The sequence below is a fragment of the Pseudophryne corroboree genome, chromosome 7 (genome assembly GCF_028390025.1).
Source record: "Pseudophryne corroboree isolate aPseCor3 chromosome 7, aPseCor3.hap2, whole genome shotgun sequence".
Classification (NCBI taxonomy): Eukaryota; Metazoa; Chordata; class Amphibia; order Anura; family Myobatrachidae; genus Pseudophryne; species Pseudophryne corroboree.
In genome coordinates, this window is record NC_086450.1 from 110,146,208 (window position 1) to 110,166,101 (window position 19,894).

The 19,894-nt window shown below is 47.7% G+C and overlaps 1 protein-coding gene across 3 annotated transcripts in view; it reads left to right on the plus strand.

The window, feature by feature from the left end:
* The window catches only part of PRPF40A (pre-mRNA processing factor 40 homolog A), a 266,234-nt gene that overhangs the window by 194,812 nt on the left and 51,528 nt on the right, over positions 1–19,894 (plus strand). For all 3 annotated transcript variants that reach the window (XM_063933527.1, XM_063933529.1, XM_063933528.1), the window contains exons 21-22: positions 4,274–4,411; positions 13,701–13,796. In XM_063933527.1, coding sequence (XP_063789597.1) covers positions 4,274–4,411; positions 13,701–13,796 — 234 coding nt within the window. The remainder of the gene's footprint in view (positions 1–4,273; positions 4,412–13,700; positions 13,797–19,894) is intronic.

A 19,894-nucleotide genomic window follows, 5' to 3' on the forward strand; every position in this document is an offset into this window, starting at 1 on the left:
AACATAAGCATGTAATATAATCCATAGGACAACACAGATGGTATATCACCCAGGAAATCACTGCAGCCCCAGCAGATGGAAATGGAAGACGTGCACTATCTTTCCAGAAGTCCAGTAGCATGCAGGATAACTGAAGATGGTTGTGTCCAAAGTGTCCAAGGATCAATTCAGATTAAAAGCAAGAGCCACGCTTAACGCGTATCGGACCCAGTGTCCTTCATCAGAAGCGTGGTTGTACTGGCTCAAGGAAGTGCTTTTAAACCCCATGAGGTAATGAACACAGCTGTATCCAATGAGTGTCTGTTCACTGTGCTCCAGGACGCGCCCCTCCGCGATCGCAGCCGGAAACCGGAAGTAGTGAGTGCGGGTCACGTGCGTTCCAATGACCGGAAGTCGCGTCTTTAGCTCACTTGCGCTCCAACCGTGGATATCCTTGCTGTGATATGCTCCATTACCCCGGAAACACAATGGGTAGTAGACTAGTCCTCCAATCTAATAGTCCCATATTGATATAGAATGTTCCAAACTTACAAAGATCCCAATAATGATCCATACAAAAAAAAGAGAAAAGTACAGCTATTACCAGCCTTATATGGATATATAAGATGTATATATAAAACAGTTTTTTACAAAAAAAGTAAATCTAATAGCAATTAACCTCCTAAGCTATAGCTGTAAAGTGCATGAAAGAACAGTCTTTTACAAAACCGTCCAGATAAATATAATAAAATGAACAATGAAAGAACAAGTGTGCGGATGAACTTAAGTAAGAAAACATTTAAGTTCAAATTCCCCATTAAGTCCCTGTGGACTAAGGGTACCCAAACGATGGATGGACTTCATCTCAGCTTGAGAGAGTCTTTTTTCTATGTCCCTTGTCCTCCACTTTTGTTGGACCACTTCTATGGCCCAAAAATTCTTTAACGAGCATGGGTTAGAATTATGTGTCCTTTTAAAATGTGCAGAGACATGGTGAGATTCAAGGCCCTTTCGAATGTTATATATGTGTTCAGCCCACCTCACTTTGGCACTCCTCCCCGTTTTGCCAACGTAGGCCAGGCCACATATACATTCGAGTACATATATAATATTTTTAGTGTGGCACGTGATAAAATCACGAATGGGATATACACGGCCATTTACGGTATATTCCGTGAATTTTCTCACAGGAACCCTGACTGTCTTGCACATTAAACAATCTCCGCAACGGTGAAAACCTTTAGTTCTTATGCTCTGTCTCAATTCCATGTCTAAACTGCTTCTTACTAATTTGTTTTTGAGAGATTGAGATCTCCTATAGATAAAGGTGGGTTTGTCAGGCAGTAAGTTTCCTATTACTGTATCTTGTTTTAGAATACTCCAGTTATTCGTAAAGATTTTTTCTATACCTTTAAAGGATCTACTATACTGACTAACAAAGGCCCATTTAAATCTATCGTCTGCATTGGGAGCTTTCTCCTTAATCCTCAGTAATTGGGACCTATCTGTCTCCTCCACCCTTTTCCTTGCTGACTCCAGGGTGTTTGTTGTATACCCTTTTTGTCGTAGACGGTCTGTAAGTTCATTCAATTGTTGATTACATACCGCTACATCAGAACAGTTTCTCTTGACACGTGTATACTGGCTGAATGGTATCCCATCCAGCCAGTTTGCATGATGTTGACTTGTTCTGTCAATAAAACTGTTGGAGTCTGTTTCCTAAAGGTTTTTGACTGAACTTCTCCGTTACAGATATAAATACTCAAGTCCAAAAAAGACACTTCATTCTGGCTTTGAGTAAACGTGAATTTGATATTCATGTTATTTAAATTAAGCTCAGCACAGAACAAACGCAGTGATTCACCGTCACCACGCCATACAAACAGCACGTCATCAATATAGCGCCGCCAGGACACCAGGCCCGCCATCAGGACACCTCCCTGCCAGATTTGGATGTCCTCCCAGTACGCCATAAATAAATTGGCGTAACTGGGGGCGAACCTGGTGCCCATGGCGGTGCCAATCCGCTGCAGATAGAACGCACCATCAAAGAAAAAGTAGTTGTTAAGTAAAATGAACTTAATGCTATCCAAAATGAATGTCTTGATGGATTCACTATAACTGCTCTTGTTCAAAAAGTGTGAGACCGCAGTAAGCCCTTGCTCCAGTTCTATAATAGTGTATAATGTACACACATCCGCTGTACACAAATAATCACCTATAGTATATTTATAACTTGTTAGGCTTCGCAATATATCGCCTGTGTCTTTTACAAAAGAACGTGTGGATACCACCAAAGGCTGTAAGTAGTGATCCACCATTGCTGAGAGATTGCTAGTAAGGCTGTTACAACCAGACACTATTGGTCGCCCCGGTGCAATGTCTGCAATCTTCATTCCGGGTGTGGATAACTGGGAGGCGGACTTCCTGAGCTGTCACGATCTCCACCCGGGGGAGTGGGGGCTCCACTATCTGGTGTTCTAACAGAACATCGACCGGTGGGGTTTCCCACAAATAGATATGATGGCTTCTCGGCTCAACGAGAAACTTCCCTGGTACTGCTCACGGACCAGGGACCCTCAGGCGAGGGCAGTGGATGCACTGGCGTCACCTTGGCAGTGCCAGCTGGTCTACCTGTTTCCTCCGATTCCATTGCTCCCAAGGGTGCTAAAGCGAATCAGGCATCAGGGGGTGTCCAGGCAATTCTGATTGTCCCAGATTGGCCTCTGAGGGCGTGGTACGCGGATCTTCTGGACATGTCCGTCGAAGACCCTTGGCCTCTACCACTAAGGAGATCTACTTCAACAAGGACAGTTCGTCTACCCGGACTTATGGCGCTTTGTTTGACGGCATGGAGGTTGAGCGGAACATCCTAGCTCACAAGGGCCTTTCCAAAAAGGTTATTGCTACCATGGTACAGGCAAGGAAACCTGTGACGTCAAAACACTATCATCATATCTGGAGGAGATGTGTCTCTTGGTGCGAGGAACGCCTGTATCTGCCTGCAGTATTTCACTTGGGACGTTTCCTGCAGGCTGGTGTGGATAAGGGCTTTGTCTGGGTTCCATTAAGGTTCAGATTTCAGCTCTCTCCATTTTCTTCCAGAAGAAATTGGCAGTGTTGCCTGAAGTTCAGACCTTCTTGCAAGGGATACTCCACATACAACCACATTTTGTACCGCCTACAGCACCCTGGGATTTGGATGTAGTGTTGGAATTTCTACAGTCCTCCTGGTTTGAACATCTGATGACGGTGGAAGACAAGTAACTCACGTTTCATCTAAATCGCCTTATTGTTCCGTCCAGTTCTGACGCTTCTGCTCCTCTGGAGGCATTGGATGCTGTCCGTGCCTTGGAGATCTACGTCAAGCGTACAGCTCGGGTCAGAAAGACTGATTCCTTGTTCGTGCTCTATGATGCGCAGAAGAAGGGTTGTCCTGCTTCAAAGCAGTCCATTGCTCGTTGGACTAGGCTTACTATCCAACAGGCCTATGTGTCGGCAGCCTTACCTGTTCCTAAGTCTCTAAAGGCCTACTCTACAAGATCAGTGGGCTCTTCCTGGGCTGCTGCCTGTGGAGTCTCGGTCTTGCAACTATGCCGAGCTGCTACCTAGTCTGTGAAGAACACTTTTTTGTGAAGTTCTACAAATTTGATACCCTGGCCAAAGAGGATACCCAGTTTGGGCAGGCGGTGCTGCAGCAGTCTCTGCACGTTCTGGAAGCTTTGGGACGTCCCCATCGTACTAGTTTCCCACAATATCCCTTATGGATGCTAGAGAAAATAGGATTTTAATACCTACCGGTAAATCCTTTTCTCGTAGTCCATAAGGGATATTGGGCGCCTGCCTCAGTGCGTGGACTTTTCTGCAGGTTCTTGTTCTATAGTTACCTGTTCAGCTGTTGCTGTTACCAGCTGTTGCTGGTTGGTGTATGTTAGTGGTGTGCTGGTATGTAAATCTCACCACCTTTTCTGTTATCCTGTTTCTTCTCTCATATATGTCCTTTACCTATAACTGCCTGTGGGAGGGGGCATAGAGGGGAGTAGCCAGCACACCCAGTTGAAGAAATTTAAAGTGCACTGGCTCCTTTAGACCCTGTCTATACCACATCGTACTAGTTTCCCCCAATATCACTTATGGACTACGAGAAAAGGATTTACCGGTAGGTATTAAATTAAAATCCTGGGTTTTTTCACTTGCCGAAAAGGTTGTATCAAGCTGGTTTATAGCAACACTATATAATGCTTTGTAAATACACATTTCAGAATATACATTTTCTACTTTGCATGTGTTACAGCTTTTAGAAAAAGCAGAAGCTCGGGAACGGGAGCGTGAAAAGGAAGAGGCACGTAAAATGAAAAGAAAGGAATCTGCTTTCAAAAGCATGTTAAAACAAGCAGCACCTCCTATTGAAATGGACTCTGTTTGGGAAGAGGTATTTTTTTGTTTTGTATTGTGAAGTAGGTTCACCAGTGGGCATTTCAGGAATTTCAAGCTTCTCCAAGTAACAGCAACAGTTTCTTTTCCCCACAAAGGGTGCATAGAGGGAGGCAGCTATTTTCCAATCTTATCCTATGTTTTGTCAAAGATTGGATTTATTACTGACTGTAAAACCTCTGTCTGTCTCAGAGTCCATCTGGTGGATGCTGCGCACTGACTGATGGGTTAGTGTGTGTGGGTATGGAGCTTGGCACAGTACCTATAAAAAAAATTAAAAAAAACTAACTCCTCCCCCCTCTAACCTATCCCATCTACAGTCTCTCCTCAGAACAACCTCCATTAACGTTTAGCAAAGGTTTCCTTTAAAATATCAAAATCTGAAAAAAAGGGAAAACTGCGACCAGCTGCGTCTGTCACTTAAATAGAGAAGTTGAACACTCCACCACCACCGCATCCTAAAAATTGAGAGTCTGGCATATGGCGTTGATCAACAGTCTGACTCCAGACCTCATAGTGGTCTCTTCTTCCTCCCAAGTGAACGTGTCGTCCCACTCAGGGTCTACTTCTGCCTGCTCCTGAGAGGAAGCTGAAGAATATAGCTCCTCTCCTGGAAAAGCTAGAGCAGGAGACGGCTGTAGCCACTGAGTAGCCGTGGCACCCGTCGAGGCCACTGTCTTGTTCAAGAACTGTGCTAAGTCTGAGACACCTTCCCATACATATTACGGACCAAATGGACTGATGCAGTTCAGCTATGGCATCTGCCATGTTCCTGGCCCCCTGACATACAGACTGATCTGTCGAACCTCCCGGCTGCTCCAGGCCTGGTGTCCCAGAGCATGCAGTACAGAGTACCAGGGTATGTACTACCCTTTGCTTGTTCACAGTGCAGTTCCAAACGTCCAAAGAAAAAAACACAGCCCGCATTCCCCTTAGCAGATTTGTCTGGCTTACTGGCCATGGTAGGACTAAAGGGGAGAAAAGAAAAACAGTAGAAAACAGAGGTTCCCTTTAACAGTGACACAGTCTTGCTGATTATGGTTTGAACACTGTATATCTGCTATGCAAAGAAAAAAAAAGAGGCTGCTGCAGAAACCAGATCTAGCCTTATACTTGCTGTGTAATGATCCCTGCCTGTGTAATGATCCCTGCCTGTGTAATGATCCCTGCCTGTGTAATGATCCCTGCCTGTGTAATGATCAGGGTGAGCCATTATCTCCCTAGAATGGGCCCCAGTGTACTGCGCAGGGCGTCCACAGTCTGTTGCTGTACAGCTCGGCTCGGGAAAATGGTGCCTGCCGCCCACACAGAATGTGACGGGTGGAGCTAATAAGTGCAGTGAGAGCGGGAAAGTTCACGGCGGGAAGGGGTTCTATAAAAAATATCCCCTTCTGAAGCATTTCCGCGGCGTGATAAAACTAAGTGCACGACAGGATATGTGCGCAGCGGGCAGAGGCAGTGTGACTGCAGGCACTGTGTACTCGGACCAGCCGTACCATCACTGATATCTAGATACTTTACCGGAGCCCAGAATTACAGATCACTCCCTCCGGTTCCCACTGCACGCACTGCTCCCATCCGCCATGCTGGTGAAGTGAACATGCCCGTAGCCTTTAACCGGAGGACCTATGCTGACAACCGCACAGAGGGAAAGTATGTAGCAAATAGGGGGTCACAGCCCAACGCTACCAAGGTAGGTTGTGACTGTCCTACCTGACCCAGTGAATCCTCGGTACTGTGGTGGTTTAGAGTCCTAGTGACCTACGCGGTATGGTGACTCCCCAGAGGCTGTTCAGAGTGAGAATCGCGGCTCAAAGCAGCACCTATTCTAGCTAACCTCACTCTGAATAGGCTTGTCGCCTGTATACAGGACTAAGCATAGAAGAAAACCAAATGAAAAGAAAAGAAAGCTAACTGAAAACTAGCTGCAATAAAAATTGCCTGCACTCCAAGGCACAAAACGTACACTGAGGTTGTTCTGAGGAGAGACTGTAGATGGGAGGAGTTAGAGGGGGAGGAGCTAGTTGTTTTTTGGGTTTTATTTTAATAGGTTCTGTGCCAAACTCCATACCCACACACTAGCTAACCCATCAGTCAGTGCGCAGCATCCCCAGATGGATGACAGAGAAAATGCTGATAGTTTAAGCAACTTAGATGGAATTGATTGCATCACTAAACCTTTGGGTCTGATCACCGCCTGTCTCCGTTGTAATTCATTCTTACTGAGTGGTCACTCTGCATTTTCCACATTGGCTGCTTCTATAATGTTAAATCGAAAAGGTACATCTAAAAACCACTTTGTAGAGGTACAGTAATATCTGATTTTGGCTTCTCCCTCCCATTTCTTTTGAATTACAGTACATGAAGTGCGCAAGTACATCTCAGAACAAAAATGAAAATAGTTATGTACATACGTATTCTCAAATTTAAAGAGGAGACTATCGGCAGGATGTAATGGCGTCCGAGATCGCCGGAGGTCCGGATGCCGGGCAATCTGAAACATTAATTTGGAGGGGAAATCACTTAAAGGCAAAACCATGCCTTGTTAGTGATTGCCCCTTTAAATAAAAAGTCAAAGATCGGTCGGCATCCCGCACCTCAGGCAATCTCTGATGCCCTTACATCCCACCCTAATAATCTTATCCTAAAAGTGTGCCTCAGGTCTGTGATTACACAGATTTGCCTTGGTGTCACTGAGTACACCTACAGGTGCTATCTTCTAAGAGAAAATGTATTTGATTTAAATCTCCATTTCTATATTTTGAGCACATTTGTAAACTGGGCATGTTCTTCAGATATAGGGGGGAATTCAGTTGTCTGCGATAACCATTTTTTTGTGCGAAGAATGGTCTTTATCTCGATTTGAGAAAACTGACCTATCCATTTAATTGCAGAAATGAATCCGCGATAATTTAGGTTTAATGTTTTCACCATCTCATGAGCAAGTGAAAGTTGGGGAAAATCCGTGTTTAAAAGTAAAATTGTTGGGACTTGGTTCAGAACCTCTGGAACAACCCCTCTTAATGGCTACATAGGCCCTTAAAGTGTTTAATTGGCTCAATTGGGCCAATAATGACGTTATTTTTTGGGTAAAAAAATGAAAAATGTAAGAAATTGTGGTATGGGACCAGTATATGGGGGTGCTTTGAGTGGGGCAAGTGTTTTAAGGCTTGCACATGGGAGTTATTAGATTTCTTTTAAATATTTATAAAGTGGCTTAAAGTGACCCAAATATATACGGATACCCATTTTTATTTACCCCAAATTTAAGTTGAGTATTTATTTTGCAGAAAAACACTTTTATAGCAGCCATTTGCCACAATTTGAGAACCCAAAATACTTTTATAATGCCCGCTAATAGACTTATGTGCTGTTGTTCCTGTAGTATTTTGTCTTTTCTCTTACGTCCTAGAGGATGCTGGGGACTCCGTAAGGACCATGGGGTATAGACGGGCTCCGCAGGAAATAGGGCACCTAAAAAGAACTTTGACTATGGGTGTGCACTGGCTCCTCCCTCTATGCCCCTCCTCCAGACCTCAGTTAGATCTTGTGCCCAGAGGAGAATGGGTGCACTGCAGAGAGCTCTCCAGAGTTTTCTGTGGAAAAAGAATTTTGTTAGGTTTTTTATTTTCAGGGAGTCCTGTTGGCAACAGGCTCCCTGCATCGTGGGACCGAGGAGAGAGAAGCAGAGCTGGCTTGCCAAGTTGGGCACTGCTTCTAAGGCTACTGGACACCATTAGCTCCAGAGGGAGTCGGAACACAGGTCTCACCTGGGGTTCGTCCCGGAGCCGCGCCGCCGTCCTCCTCACAGATGCCGAAGATAGAAGCCGGATAGAGAAGGCAGAAGACATCTTAGGCGGCAGAAGACATCAGATCTTCATGAGGTAAGGAGCGCAGCGGTAAGCTGCGCGCCATTGCTCCCAGTCTCTCACACACAGAGCAGCACTGAAGGGTGCAGGGCGCAGGGGGGGCCGCCCTGGGCAGCAATAAACCTCACATTTTGGCACAAATACAGTTGGATTAGACGGCGGAGGCAGTAAATCTATGATCTCCCGCCATTTTATTGAATAATCACTGGGACCGAAGCCCGCCGTCGGGTGGGCGGGGCTTGATCCTCAGCACTAACCAGCGCCATTTTCTCCACAGAAGCTGCATGAGAAAAACTCTGGCTCCCTGGTCTCTCCCCTGCTGAACTCACAGGCTGGAAAAAAGAGGAGGGAGGCACATTAGCGACGCAGTGAGTGGGAATTGGCATAATATATATAAAAAAGCGCTATCTGGACATATTTTTTCCAGTGTTTTTAAGCGCTGGTGTGTGCTGGCATACTCTTTCTCTGTCTCTCCTTAAGGACCTGGTTGGGGTTTTGTCCCCTTATAGGTTAATCCCTGTGTGTGTGTGTGTGTGTGTGTGTGTGTGTGTGTGGTGTCGGTACGTGTGTGTCGACATGTCTGAGGCGGAAGGCTTCTCCAAGGAGGAGGTGGAGCAAATGAGTGGTGTGTCCCAGTCGGTTGTGCCGACTCCAGATTGGATGGACATGTGGCATATGTTGAATGCAAGTGTGGCATCTGTACATAAAAGGCTTGATAAGGCTGATTTAGGGGGGACATCAGGGGGTCAATCCTCAGATTGGACCGACTCACAGGGCCCGTCGGGGTCTCAAAGCGTCCCTTAACACAAGACAATACTACCGACACGGATTCTGATTCCAGTGTCGACTATGACGAAGTAAAATTGCACCCTAGGGTGACTAAAACCGTTCAGTGTATGATTGTGGCAATAAGGGATGTGTTGCATATTGTGGATGAACCCTCGGTCCCCGACACAAGGTTACACATGTTTAAGGAAAAGAAACAGATTATTAACTTTCCCACATCTCATGAATTAAATGAATTCTTTGGAAAAGCTTGGGAGACTCCGGATAAGAGACCGCAGATCCCCAAAAGAATTTATATGGCATACCCTTTCCCTAAGCAGGACAGGGAGATTTGGGAATCACCCCCCACTGTGGACAAGGCCCTGACGCGCTTGTCTAAGAAAGTGGCGTTACCGTCTCCTGACACAGCGGCCCTTAAGGACCCTGCAGATCGCAGGCAAGAAACTACCTTAAAGTGTATTTATTCTCATACGGGTGCTGTGCTAAGACCGACAATTGCGTCGGCATGGGTGTGTAGCGCAATTGCAGCTTGGACAGATGAGCTGACAGATCAATTTGATAATATGGATAGGGATACTATATTCCTAACTCTAGCCCATATTAAAGACGCAGTCTTATTTATGAGGGATGCTCAAAGGGACATTGGATTGCTGGCTTCTAGGACTAATGTAATGTCTATCTCAGCGAGAAGATCTGTATGGACTCGCCAATGGATGGGTGATGCGGGTTCCAAGAAACATATGGAAGTACTACCCTATAAGGGGGATGTATTGTTTGGGGATGGGCTGACGGACCTGGTTTCCACAGCTACAGCAGGTAAATCAAATTTTTTACCATATATTCCCCAACAGCAAAAGAAAGTAACACCCTATCAGATGCAGACCTTTCGGTCGCACAAGTCCAAAAGAGGTCGGGGATCCTCTTTCCTCGCCAGAGGTAAGGGCAGAGGCAAGAGAGCACCTGCTTCGGCAGGTGCCCAGGAACAAAAGTCCTCCCCGGCTGCTCCAAGACCCACAGCATGACGCTGGGGCTCCCCTGAGGGAGTCCGCACCGGTGGGGGCACGTCTTCGACTTTTCAGTCAGGCCTGCGTCAGTTCGGACCTGAATCCCTGGGTGATGGAAATAGTTTCCCAGGGTTACAAATTGGAATTCGAGGAGGTGCCCCCACGCCGATTTTTCAAATCGGCCCTACCAGCTTCCACATCGGAAAGGGATGTAGTGTTAGCTGCAATTCAAACGCTGTGTATACAGCAAGTGATAATCAAGGTTCCCCTGCACCAGCAGGGAAGAGGTTACTATTCAACCCTATTTGTGGTCCCGAAACCGGACGGTTCGGTCAGACCTATTTTGAATCTGAAATCCCTAAACCTGTACATAAAAAGATTCAAATTCAAAATGGAATCTCTCAGAGCGATAATAGCCAACATGGAGGAGGGGGAGTTTATGGTGTCTCTGGACATAAAGGATGCGTACCTTCATGTCCCCATATATGCCCCCCATCAGGAATACCTGAGATTCGCTGTACAGGATTGTCATTACCAATTTCAGACGTTGCCGTTTGGACTCTCCACGGCCCCGAGGATTTTCACCAAGATAATGGCGGAAATGATGGTGGTCCTGCGCAAGCATGGAGTCACAATTATCCCATACTTGGACGATCTCCTGATAAAAGCGAGATCAAGGGAGAAATTGCTGAGCAGTGTGGCGCTCTCTCTGAGAGTGCTCCAGCAACACGGTTGGATTCTAAATCTACCGAAGTCACAGTTGATTCCGACAACTCGGCTACCGTTCCTAGGTATGATACTGGATACGGAACAAATGAAGGTCTTCCTCCCAATAGAGAAAGCCCAAGACATCCAGAACATGGTCAGAGACCTGCTAAAACCGAAAAGGGTGTCAGTTCACCAATGCACTCGAGTTCTGGGGAAAACGGTGGCGGCCTACGAGGCCATTCCCTTCGGAAGGTTCCATGCAAGGACTTTTCAATGGGACCTTCTGGACAAGTGGTACGGGTCCCATCTGCACTTACATCGGAAAATAACTCTGTCCCCAGGGGGACCAGAGTGTCCCTCCTGTGGTGGTTGCAAAGTGCTCACCTCTTGGAGAGTCGTAGGTTCGGAATTCAGGATTGGATCCTGGTTACCACGGACGCGAGCCTCCGAGGATGGGGTGCGGTCACACAGGGAAAAAAATTTCAGGGTCTTTGGTCAGACCAGGAGTCCTGTCTACACATCAATGTGTTGGAACTCAGGGCCATTTACAACGGCCTTCGACAAGCGGAGAGTTTTCTTCGAAACCTACCGGTTCTGATTCAATCAGACAATGTCACAGCAGTGGCTCATGTGAACCGCCAAGGCGGGACAAGAAGCAGAGTCGTGATGGCGGAAGCCACAAGGATCCTTCGCTGGGCGGAAAATCATGTAAGCGCTCTGTCGGCTGTCTTCATTCCGGGAGTGGACAACTGGGAAGCAGACTTCCTCAGCAGACACGATCTCCATCCAGGAGAGTGGGGACTTCATCAAGAAGTCTTTGCAGACGTAACACGTCTTTTGGGGAACTCCTCAAATAGACATGATGGCGTCACGCCTCAACAAAAAACTTCGGAGGTATTGCGCCAGGTCTCGGGACCCTCAGGCAGTAGCAGTAGACGCTCTGGTAACACCGTGGGTGTTCAAATCGGTCTACGTGTTTCCTCCTCTTCCTCTCATCACAAAAGTGTTGAGGATCATAAGACGAAGAAGAGTACAGTCGATACTCGTTGTCCCAGACTGGCCTCGAAGGGCCTGGTACTCGGATCTACAAGAGATGCTCACAGGAGATCCCTGGCCTCTTCCTCTGAGGGAAGACCTGTTGCAGCAGGGGCCCTGTGTATTTTAAGACTTACCGCGGTTACGTTTGACGGCATGGCGGTTGAACGCCGAATCCTAGCGAAAAAGGGGATTCCGGAAGAGGTCATCCCTACTTTAATAAAGGCTAGGAAGGAGGTGACGGTAAAACATTATCACCGTATCTGGCGAAAGTATGTGTCTTGGTGTGAGACCAAGAATGCACCTACGGAAGATTTTCATCTGGGTCGTCTTCTCCATTTCCTACAGACAGGAGTGGATATGGGCCTGAAATTAGGCTCTGTTAAGGTACAGATTTCGGCCCTCTCGATTTTCTTTCAGAAGGAATTGGCTTCTCTTCCAGAAGTCCAGACGTTTGTAAAGGGAGTGCTGCACATCCAGCCCCCTTTTGTGCCTCCAGTGGCACCATGGGACCTGAACGTGGTGTTGCAGTTCCTAAAATCACACTGGTTTGAACCGCTTAACAAGGTTGAGTTGAAATTTCTTACCTGGAAGGTGGTCATGTTGTTGGCCTTAGCATCAGCAAGGCGAGTGTCAGAATTGGCGGCTTTGTCACACAAGAGCCCCTACTTGATTTTTCATGTGGATCGAGCTGAATTGAGGACACGTCCGCAATTTTTGCCTAAAGTGGTTTCTTCGTTCCATATGAATCAACCTATTGTGGTGCCTGTGGCTACAAGTGACCTGGAGGATTCCAGATCCCTGGACGTAGTCAGGGCCTTAAAAATTTATGTAGCCAGGACGGCTAGAATTAGGAAAACAGAGGCTCTGTTTGTCCTGTATGCAGCCAATAAGATTGGCGCACCTGCTTCGAAGAAGACTATTGCTCGCTGGATCTGTAATACGATTCAGCAGGCTCACTCTACGGCTGGATTGCCGGTACCAAATTCGGTTAAGGCCCATTCCACTAGGAAGGTGGGCTCTTCTTGGGCGGCTGCCCGAGGCGTCTCGGCATTACAACTTTGCCGAGCGGCGACTTGGTCGGGGTCAAACACTTTTGCTAAATTCTACAAGATTGATACCCTGGCTGATGAGGACCTAGCGTTTGCTCAGTCGGTGCTGCAGAGTCATACGCACTCTCCCGCCCGATTGGATGCTTTGGTATAAACCCCATGGTCCTTACGGAGTCCCCAGCATCCTATAGGACGTAAGAGAAAATAAGATTTTAAACCTACCGGTAAATCTATTTCTCCTAGTCCGTAGAGGATGCTGGGCGCCCGTCCCAGTGCGGAAACTCTGCAAGACTTGTATATAGCTGTTGCTTACATAAGGGTTATGTTACAGTTGACATCGGTCTTGGACCGTTACTGTCGTTTGTTCATACTGTTAACTGGTTATGTATGTTCCAAGTTACATGGTATGATTGGTGTGGGCTGGTATGAATCTTGCCCTTGGAGGAGGGGCATAGAGGGAGGAGCCAGTGCACACCCATAGTCAAAGTTCTTTTTAGGTGCCCTATCTCCTGCGGAGCCCTTCTATACCCCATGGTCCTTACGGAGTCCCCAGCATCCTCTACGGACTAGGAGAAATAGATTTACCGGTATGTTTAAAATCTTATTTTTTGGGGGTACAGGCATATTTCCCCATTTTCACCTACACTTAACGCCAGTAGCCCCAGCACTAATTATCATGTGAATGTGGTATTTGCAAATTTCTAATTGCACTGTTTGATAAACGGGAAATGCGTTTTTTTCAAGCAATATGTGCAAAAAGTTAATCCGTGATAAATGACCGTGTTATCACGGACAATTGAATTTCCCCCATAATGTGTTTGTTTTCTCTTAAGGTTCGGGAGAGGTTCCTTAAGGAGCCAGCATTTGAAGATATCACACTGGAGTCTGAGCGCAGGAGGATATTTAAAGATTTTGTCCATGCAATTGAGGTAACTGTGTTCTTGTGTCAGACTTGTTTGATGATTGTTCGGTTTGCATAGTCATTGCTTATAACTTTTTTTGTAGGAAGGGGGTTGATAAAAATCTTTCTCATCACTATCATAGTACAGGTTGAGTATCCCTTATCCAAAATGCTTGGGACCAGAGGTATTTTGGATATCGGATTTTTCCGTATTTTGGAATAATTGCATACCATAATGAGATATGGCGATGGGACCCAAGTCTAAGCACAGAATACATTTATGTTTCATATACACCTTATACACACAGCCTGAAGGTCATTTAATACAATATTTCTCTGACGTCCTAGTGGATGCTGGGTACTCCGTAAGGACCATGGGGAATAGACGGGCTCCGCAGGAGACTGGGCACTCTTTAAAGAAAGATTAGGTACTACATCTGGTGTGCACTGGCTCCTCCCTCTATGCCCCTCCTCCAGACCCCAGTTAGAATCTGTGCCCAGCCAGAGCTGGATGCACTCTAGGGGCTCTCCTGAGCTTCCTAGAAAGAAAGTATTTGTTAGGTTTTTTATTTTCAGTGAGATCTGCTGGCAACAGACTCACTGCTACGTGGGACTGAGGGGAGAGAAGCGAACCTACCTGCTTGCAGCTAGCTTGGGCTTCTTAGGCTACTGGACACCATTAGCTCCAGAGGGATCGAACACAGGCCCAGTCCTCGGTCGTCCGGTCCTGTAGCCGCGCCGCCGTCCCCCTTGCAGAGCCAGAAGAATCGAAGAGAAGTTGAAAATCGGCGGCTGAAGACTCCGGTCTTCATTAAGGTAGCGCACAGCACTGCAGCTGTGCGCCATTGCTCCCTCTGCACACCACACACTCCGGTCACTGATGGGTGCAGGGCGCTGGGGGGGGGGGGCCTGGGCAGCAATTAGAGTACCTTACATGGCTAAATAGCACATAATACAGCTAATATACTGTATATGTGCATAATCCCCCGCCATAAAGCATATAAAAAAGCGGGAGAAGTCCGCCGAGAAAGGGGCGGGGCTATCTTCCTCAGCACACGGGCGCCATTTTCTCTTCACAGCTCCGCTGGAAGGACGCTCCGCAGGCTCTCCCCTGCAGTTTCCAGGCTTCAAGGGTAAAAAAGAGAGGGGGGGCACTAAATTTAGGCGCAAACTGTGTATAATAAGCTGCTATAGGGAAAAATCACTCACTTTAGTGTAAATCCCTGGTTATATAGCGCTGTGGTGTGTGCTGGCATACTCTCTCTCTGTCTCCCCAAAGGACTTTGTGGGGTCCTGTCCTCAGTCAGAGCATTCCCTGTGTGTGTGGTGTGTCGGTACGGCTGTGTCGACATGTTTGATGAGGACGCTTACGTGGAGGCGGAGCAGGAGCTGATAAGTGTGATGTCGCCCCCTGCAGGGCCGACACCAGAGTGGATGGATATGTGGAAGGTATTAACAGACAGTGTCAACTCCTTGCATAAAAGGTTCGATGACGTAACAGCTTTGGGACAGCCGGCATCTCAGCCCGCGCCTGCCCAAACATCTCAGGGGCTCAAAAACGCCCGCTACCTCAGATGGCAGACACAGATGTCGACACGGAGTCTGACTCCAGTGTCGACGAGGATGAGACAAATGTACAATCCACAAGGGCCATCCGATGTATGATTACGGCAATGAAAAATGTGTTGCACATTTCTGACATTAACCCGGTTACCACAAAAAAAGGGTATTATGTTTGGGGAGAAAAAGCAGCCTGTGTCTTTTCCCCCATCTGATGAGTTAAATGAATTGTGTGAAGAAGCGTGGTGTTCCCCAGATAAGAAACTAGTGATTTCTAAGCGGTTACTAATGGCGTACTCTTTCCCGCCAACGGATAGTTTACGCTGGGAGACATCCCCTAGGGTGGACAAGGCGCTCACACGCTTATCAAAAAAGGTGGCACTGCCGTCTCAGGATACGGCCGCCTTAAAGGAGCCTGCAGATAGAAAGCAGGAGGCTATCCTGAAGTCTGTGTATACACACTCAGGTACTATACTGAGACCTGCTATTGCTTCAGCATGGATGTGTAGTGCTGCAGCAGCGTGGTCTGATTCCCTGTCAGATAACATTGATTCCCTTGACAGAGATACTATTTTGCTAGCTATAGAGCATATTAAAGACGTAGTCTTATATATATGAGATGCACAGAGGGACATTTGCCGGCTGGCATCTAGAATTAATGCAATGTCCATTTCTGCCAGGAGAGTATTATGGACTCTGCAGTGGACAAGTGATGCTGATTCTAAAAGGCACATGGAAGTTTTGCCTTATAAGGGTGAGGAACTGTTTGGGGACGGTCTCTCGGACCTCGTGTCCACAGCAACAGCTGGGAAGTCGACTTTTTTACCTCAGGTTCCCTCACAGCCTAAGAAAGCACCGTATTATCAAGTACAGTCCTTTCGGCCTCAGAAAGGCAAGCGAGTCAGAGGCGCGTCCTTTCTGCCCAGAGGCAGGGGTAGAGGGAAAAAGCTGCACCAGACAGCCAGTTCCCAGGAACAAATATCCTCCCCTGCTTCCACTAAATCCACCGCATGACGCTGGGGCTCCACAGGTGGAGCCAGGTGCGGTGGGGGCCCGTCTCCGGAATTTCAGCGACCAGTGGGTTCGCTCACGGGTGGATCTCTGGGTTCTACAGGTATCTCAGGGATACAAGCTGGAGTTCGAGACGTCTCCCCCTCGCCGTTACCTCAAATCAGCCTTGCCTGCTACTCCCAAGGAAAGGGAGGTAGTACTGGCGGCAATTCACAAGCTGTACCTCCAGCAGGTGATAATCAAAGTTCCTCTCCTTCCACAGGGACGAGGTTACTATTCCACAATGTTTGTGTTACCGAAACCAGACTGTTCGGTGAGACCCATTCTAAATTTGAAATCCTTGAACACTTATATAAGGAAGTTCAAGTTCAAAATAGAATCGCTCAGGGCGGTTATTGCAAGCCTGGAAGAGGGGGATTTTATGGTGTCACTGGACATCATGGAGGCTTACCTAAATGTCCCCATTTACCCATCTCACCAGGAGTACCTCAAGGTTGTGGTACAGAACTGCCATTACCAATTCCAGACGTTGCCGTTTGGTCTGTCCACGGCACCGAGGGTGTGTACCAAGGTAATGGCCGAAATGATGATACACCTTCGAAAGAAGGGAGTTATAATTATCCCGTACTTGGACGATCTCCTTATAAAGGCGAGGTCCAAGGAGCAGTTGTTGATCGGAGTAGCACTATCTCAGGAAGTGCTACAACAGCACGGCTGGATTCTGAATATCCCAAGGTCGCAGCTGGTTCCTACGACGCGTCTGCTGATATGGGGCATGTTTCTGGACACAGAACAGAAGAAGGTGTTTCTCCCCGAGGAGAAGGCCAAGGAGTTGTCATCTCTGGTCAGAGACCTCCTGAAACCAGAACAGGTGTCGGTGCATCAGTGCACGCGAGTCCTGGGAAAGATGGTAGCTTCGTACGAAGCAATTCCATTCGGCAGGTTCCATGCAAGGAACTTTCAGTGGGACCTGTTAGACAAGTGAGGATCGCATCTTCAGATGCATCGGCTGATCACCCTGTCCCCGAGGGCCAGGGTATCTCTGCTGTGGTGGCTGCAGAGTGCTCATCTTCTCGAAGGCCGCAGATTCGGCATTCATGACTGGGTCCTGGTGACCACGGATGCAAGCCTCCGAGGTTGGGGAGCAGTCACTCAGGGAAGAAACTTCCAAGGACAATGGTCGAGTCAGGAGACTTCCCTACACATAAATATTCTGGACCTAAGGGCCATTTACAATGCCCTAAGTCAAGCAGAACCCCTGCTTCAAAACCAGCCGGTGCTGATTCAGTCAGACAACATCACGGCTGTCGCCCATGTAAACCGACAAGGCGGCACAAGAAGCAGGATGGCGATGGCAGAAGCCACAAGGATTCTCCGATGGGCGGAGAATCACGTGCTAACACTGTCAGCATTGTTCATTCCGGGTGTGGAAAACTAGGAAGCAGACTTCCTCAGCAGGCACGACTTCCACCCGGGAGAGTGGGGACTTCATCCAGAAGTCTTCACGCAGATTGTAGACCGTTGGGAACGGCCACAGGTGGACATGATGGCGTCCCGCCTCAACAAAGCTAAAAAAGTATTGCGCCAGGTCAATAGACCCTCAGGCGATAGCTGTGGACGCACTAGTGACACCGTGGGTGTACTAGTCGGTTTATGTGTTCCCTCCTCTTCCTCTCATACCCAAGGTACGGAGGATAGTAAGTAAGAAAGGAGTAAGAACTATACTCGTAGTTCCGGATTGGCCAAGAAGAACTTGGTACCCAGAACTGCAAGAAATGATCTCGGAGGACCCATGGCCTCTGTCTCTCAGACAGAACCTGTTACTGCAGGGGCCCTGTCTGTTCCAAGACTTACCGCGGCTGCGTTTGAAGGCTTGGCGGTTGAACGCCGGATCCTAACGGAAAAGGGCGTTCCAGATGAAGTGATTCCTACGCTGTTAAAGGCTAGGAAAGACGCTGCCTGAAGTTCAGACGTTGTTAAGGGAGTGCTGCATATTCAGCCCCTTTTTGTGCCTCCAGTGGCACCTTGGGATCTCAACGTAGTGTTGGATTTCCTAAAATCACATTGTTTTGAGCCACTTCAGACCGTGGAGTTGAAGTATCTCACGTGGAAAGTGGTCATGCTTTTGGCCTTGGCTTCAGCTAGGCGTGTCAGAATTGGCGGCTTTGTCATGTAAAAGCCCGTATCTGATCTTCCATATGGATAGGGCAGAATTGAGGACTCGTACCCAATTTCTCCCTAAGGTGGTATCAGCGTTTCATTTGAACCAACCTATTGTGGTGCCTATGGCTACTCGGGACTTGGAGGATTCCAAGTTGCTAGACGTAGTCCGGGCCCTGAAAATCTATGTTTCCAGGACGGCTAGAGTCAGAAAAACTGACTCGCTGTTTATCCTGCAAGCACCCAACAAGCTGGGGGTGCTCCTGCTTCTAAAGCAGACTATTGCTCGCTGGATCTGTAGCACGATTCAAATTGCACATTCTGCGGCTGGACTGCCGCATCCTAAATCAGTGAAAGCCCATTCCACGAGGAAGGTGGGCTCTTCTTGGGCGGCTGCCCGAGGGGTCTCGGCTTTACAACTTTGCCGAGCTGCTACCTGGTCGGGGTCAAACACGTTTGCAAAATTCTACAAGTTTGATACCCTGGCTGAGGAGGACCTTGAGTTTGCTCATTCGGTGCTGCAGAGTCATCCGCACTCTCCCGCCCGTTTGGGAGCTTTGGTATAATCCCCATGGTCCTTACGGAGTTCCCGGCATCCACTAGGACGTCAGAGAAAATAAGAATTTACTCACCGGTAATTCTATTTCTCGTAGTCCGTAGTGGATGCTGGGAGCCCGTCCCAAGTGCGGACTTCTGCAATACTTGTATATAGTTATTGCTTAACTATAGGGTTATTGTTCTGAGCCATCTGTTGAATGAGGCTCAGCTATTGTTCATACTGTTAACTGGGTATAGTTATCACAAGTTGTACGGTGTGATTGGTGTGGCTGGTATGAGTCTTACCCTGGATTCCAAATCCTTTCCTAGTAATGTCAGCTCTTCCGGGCACAGTTTCCCTAACTGAGGTCTGGAGGAGGGGCATAGAGGGAGGAGCCAGTGCACACCAGATGTAGTACCTAATCTTTCTGTAAAGAGTGCCCAGTCTCCTGCGGAGCCCGTCTATTCCCCATGGTCCTTACGGAGTACCCAGCATCCACTACGGACTTCCAGAAATAGAATTACCGGTGAGTAAATTCTTATTTCTCTGACGTCCTAGTGGATGCTGGGAACACCGTAAGGACCATGGGGAATAGCGGCTCCGCAGGAGTCTGGGCACATCTAAAGAAAGCTTTAGGATCACCTGGTGTGCACTGGCTCCTCCCCCTATGACCCTCCTCCAAGCCTCAGTTAGATTTCTGTGCCCGACGAGAAGGGTGCACACTAGGGGCTCTCCTGAGCTCTTTGTGAAAGTTTTAGTTTAGGTTTATTATTTTCAGTGAGACCTGCTGGCAACAGGCTCACTGCATCGTGGGACTAAGGGGAGAAGAAACGGACTCACCTGCGTGCAGAGTGGAT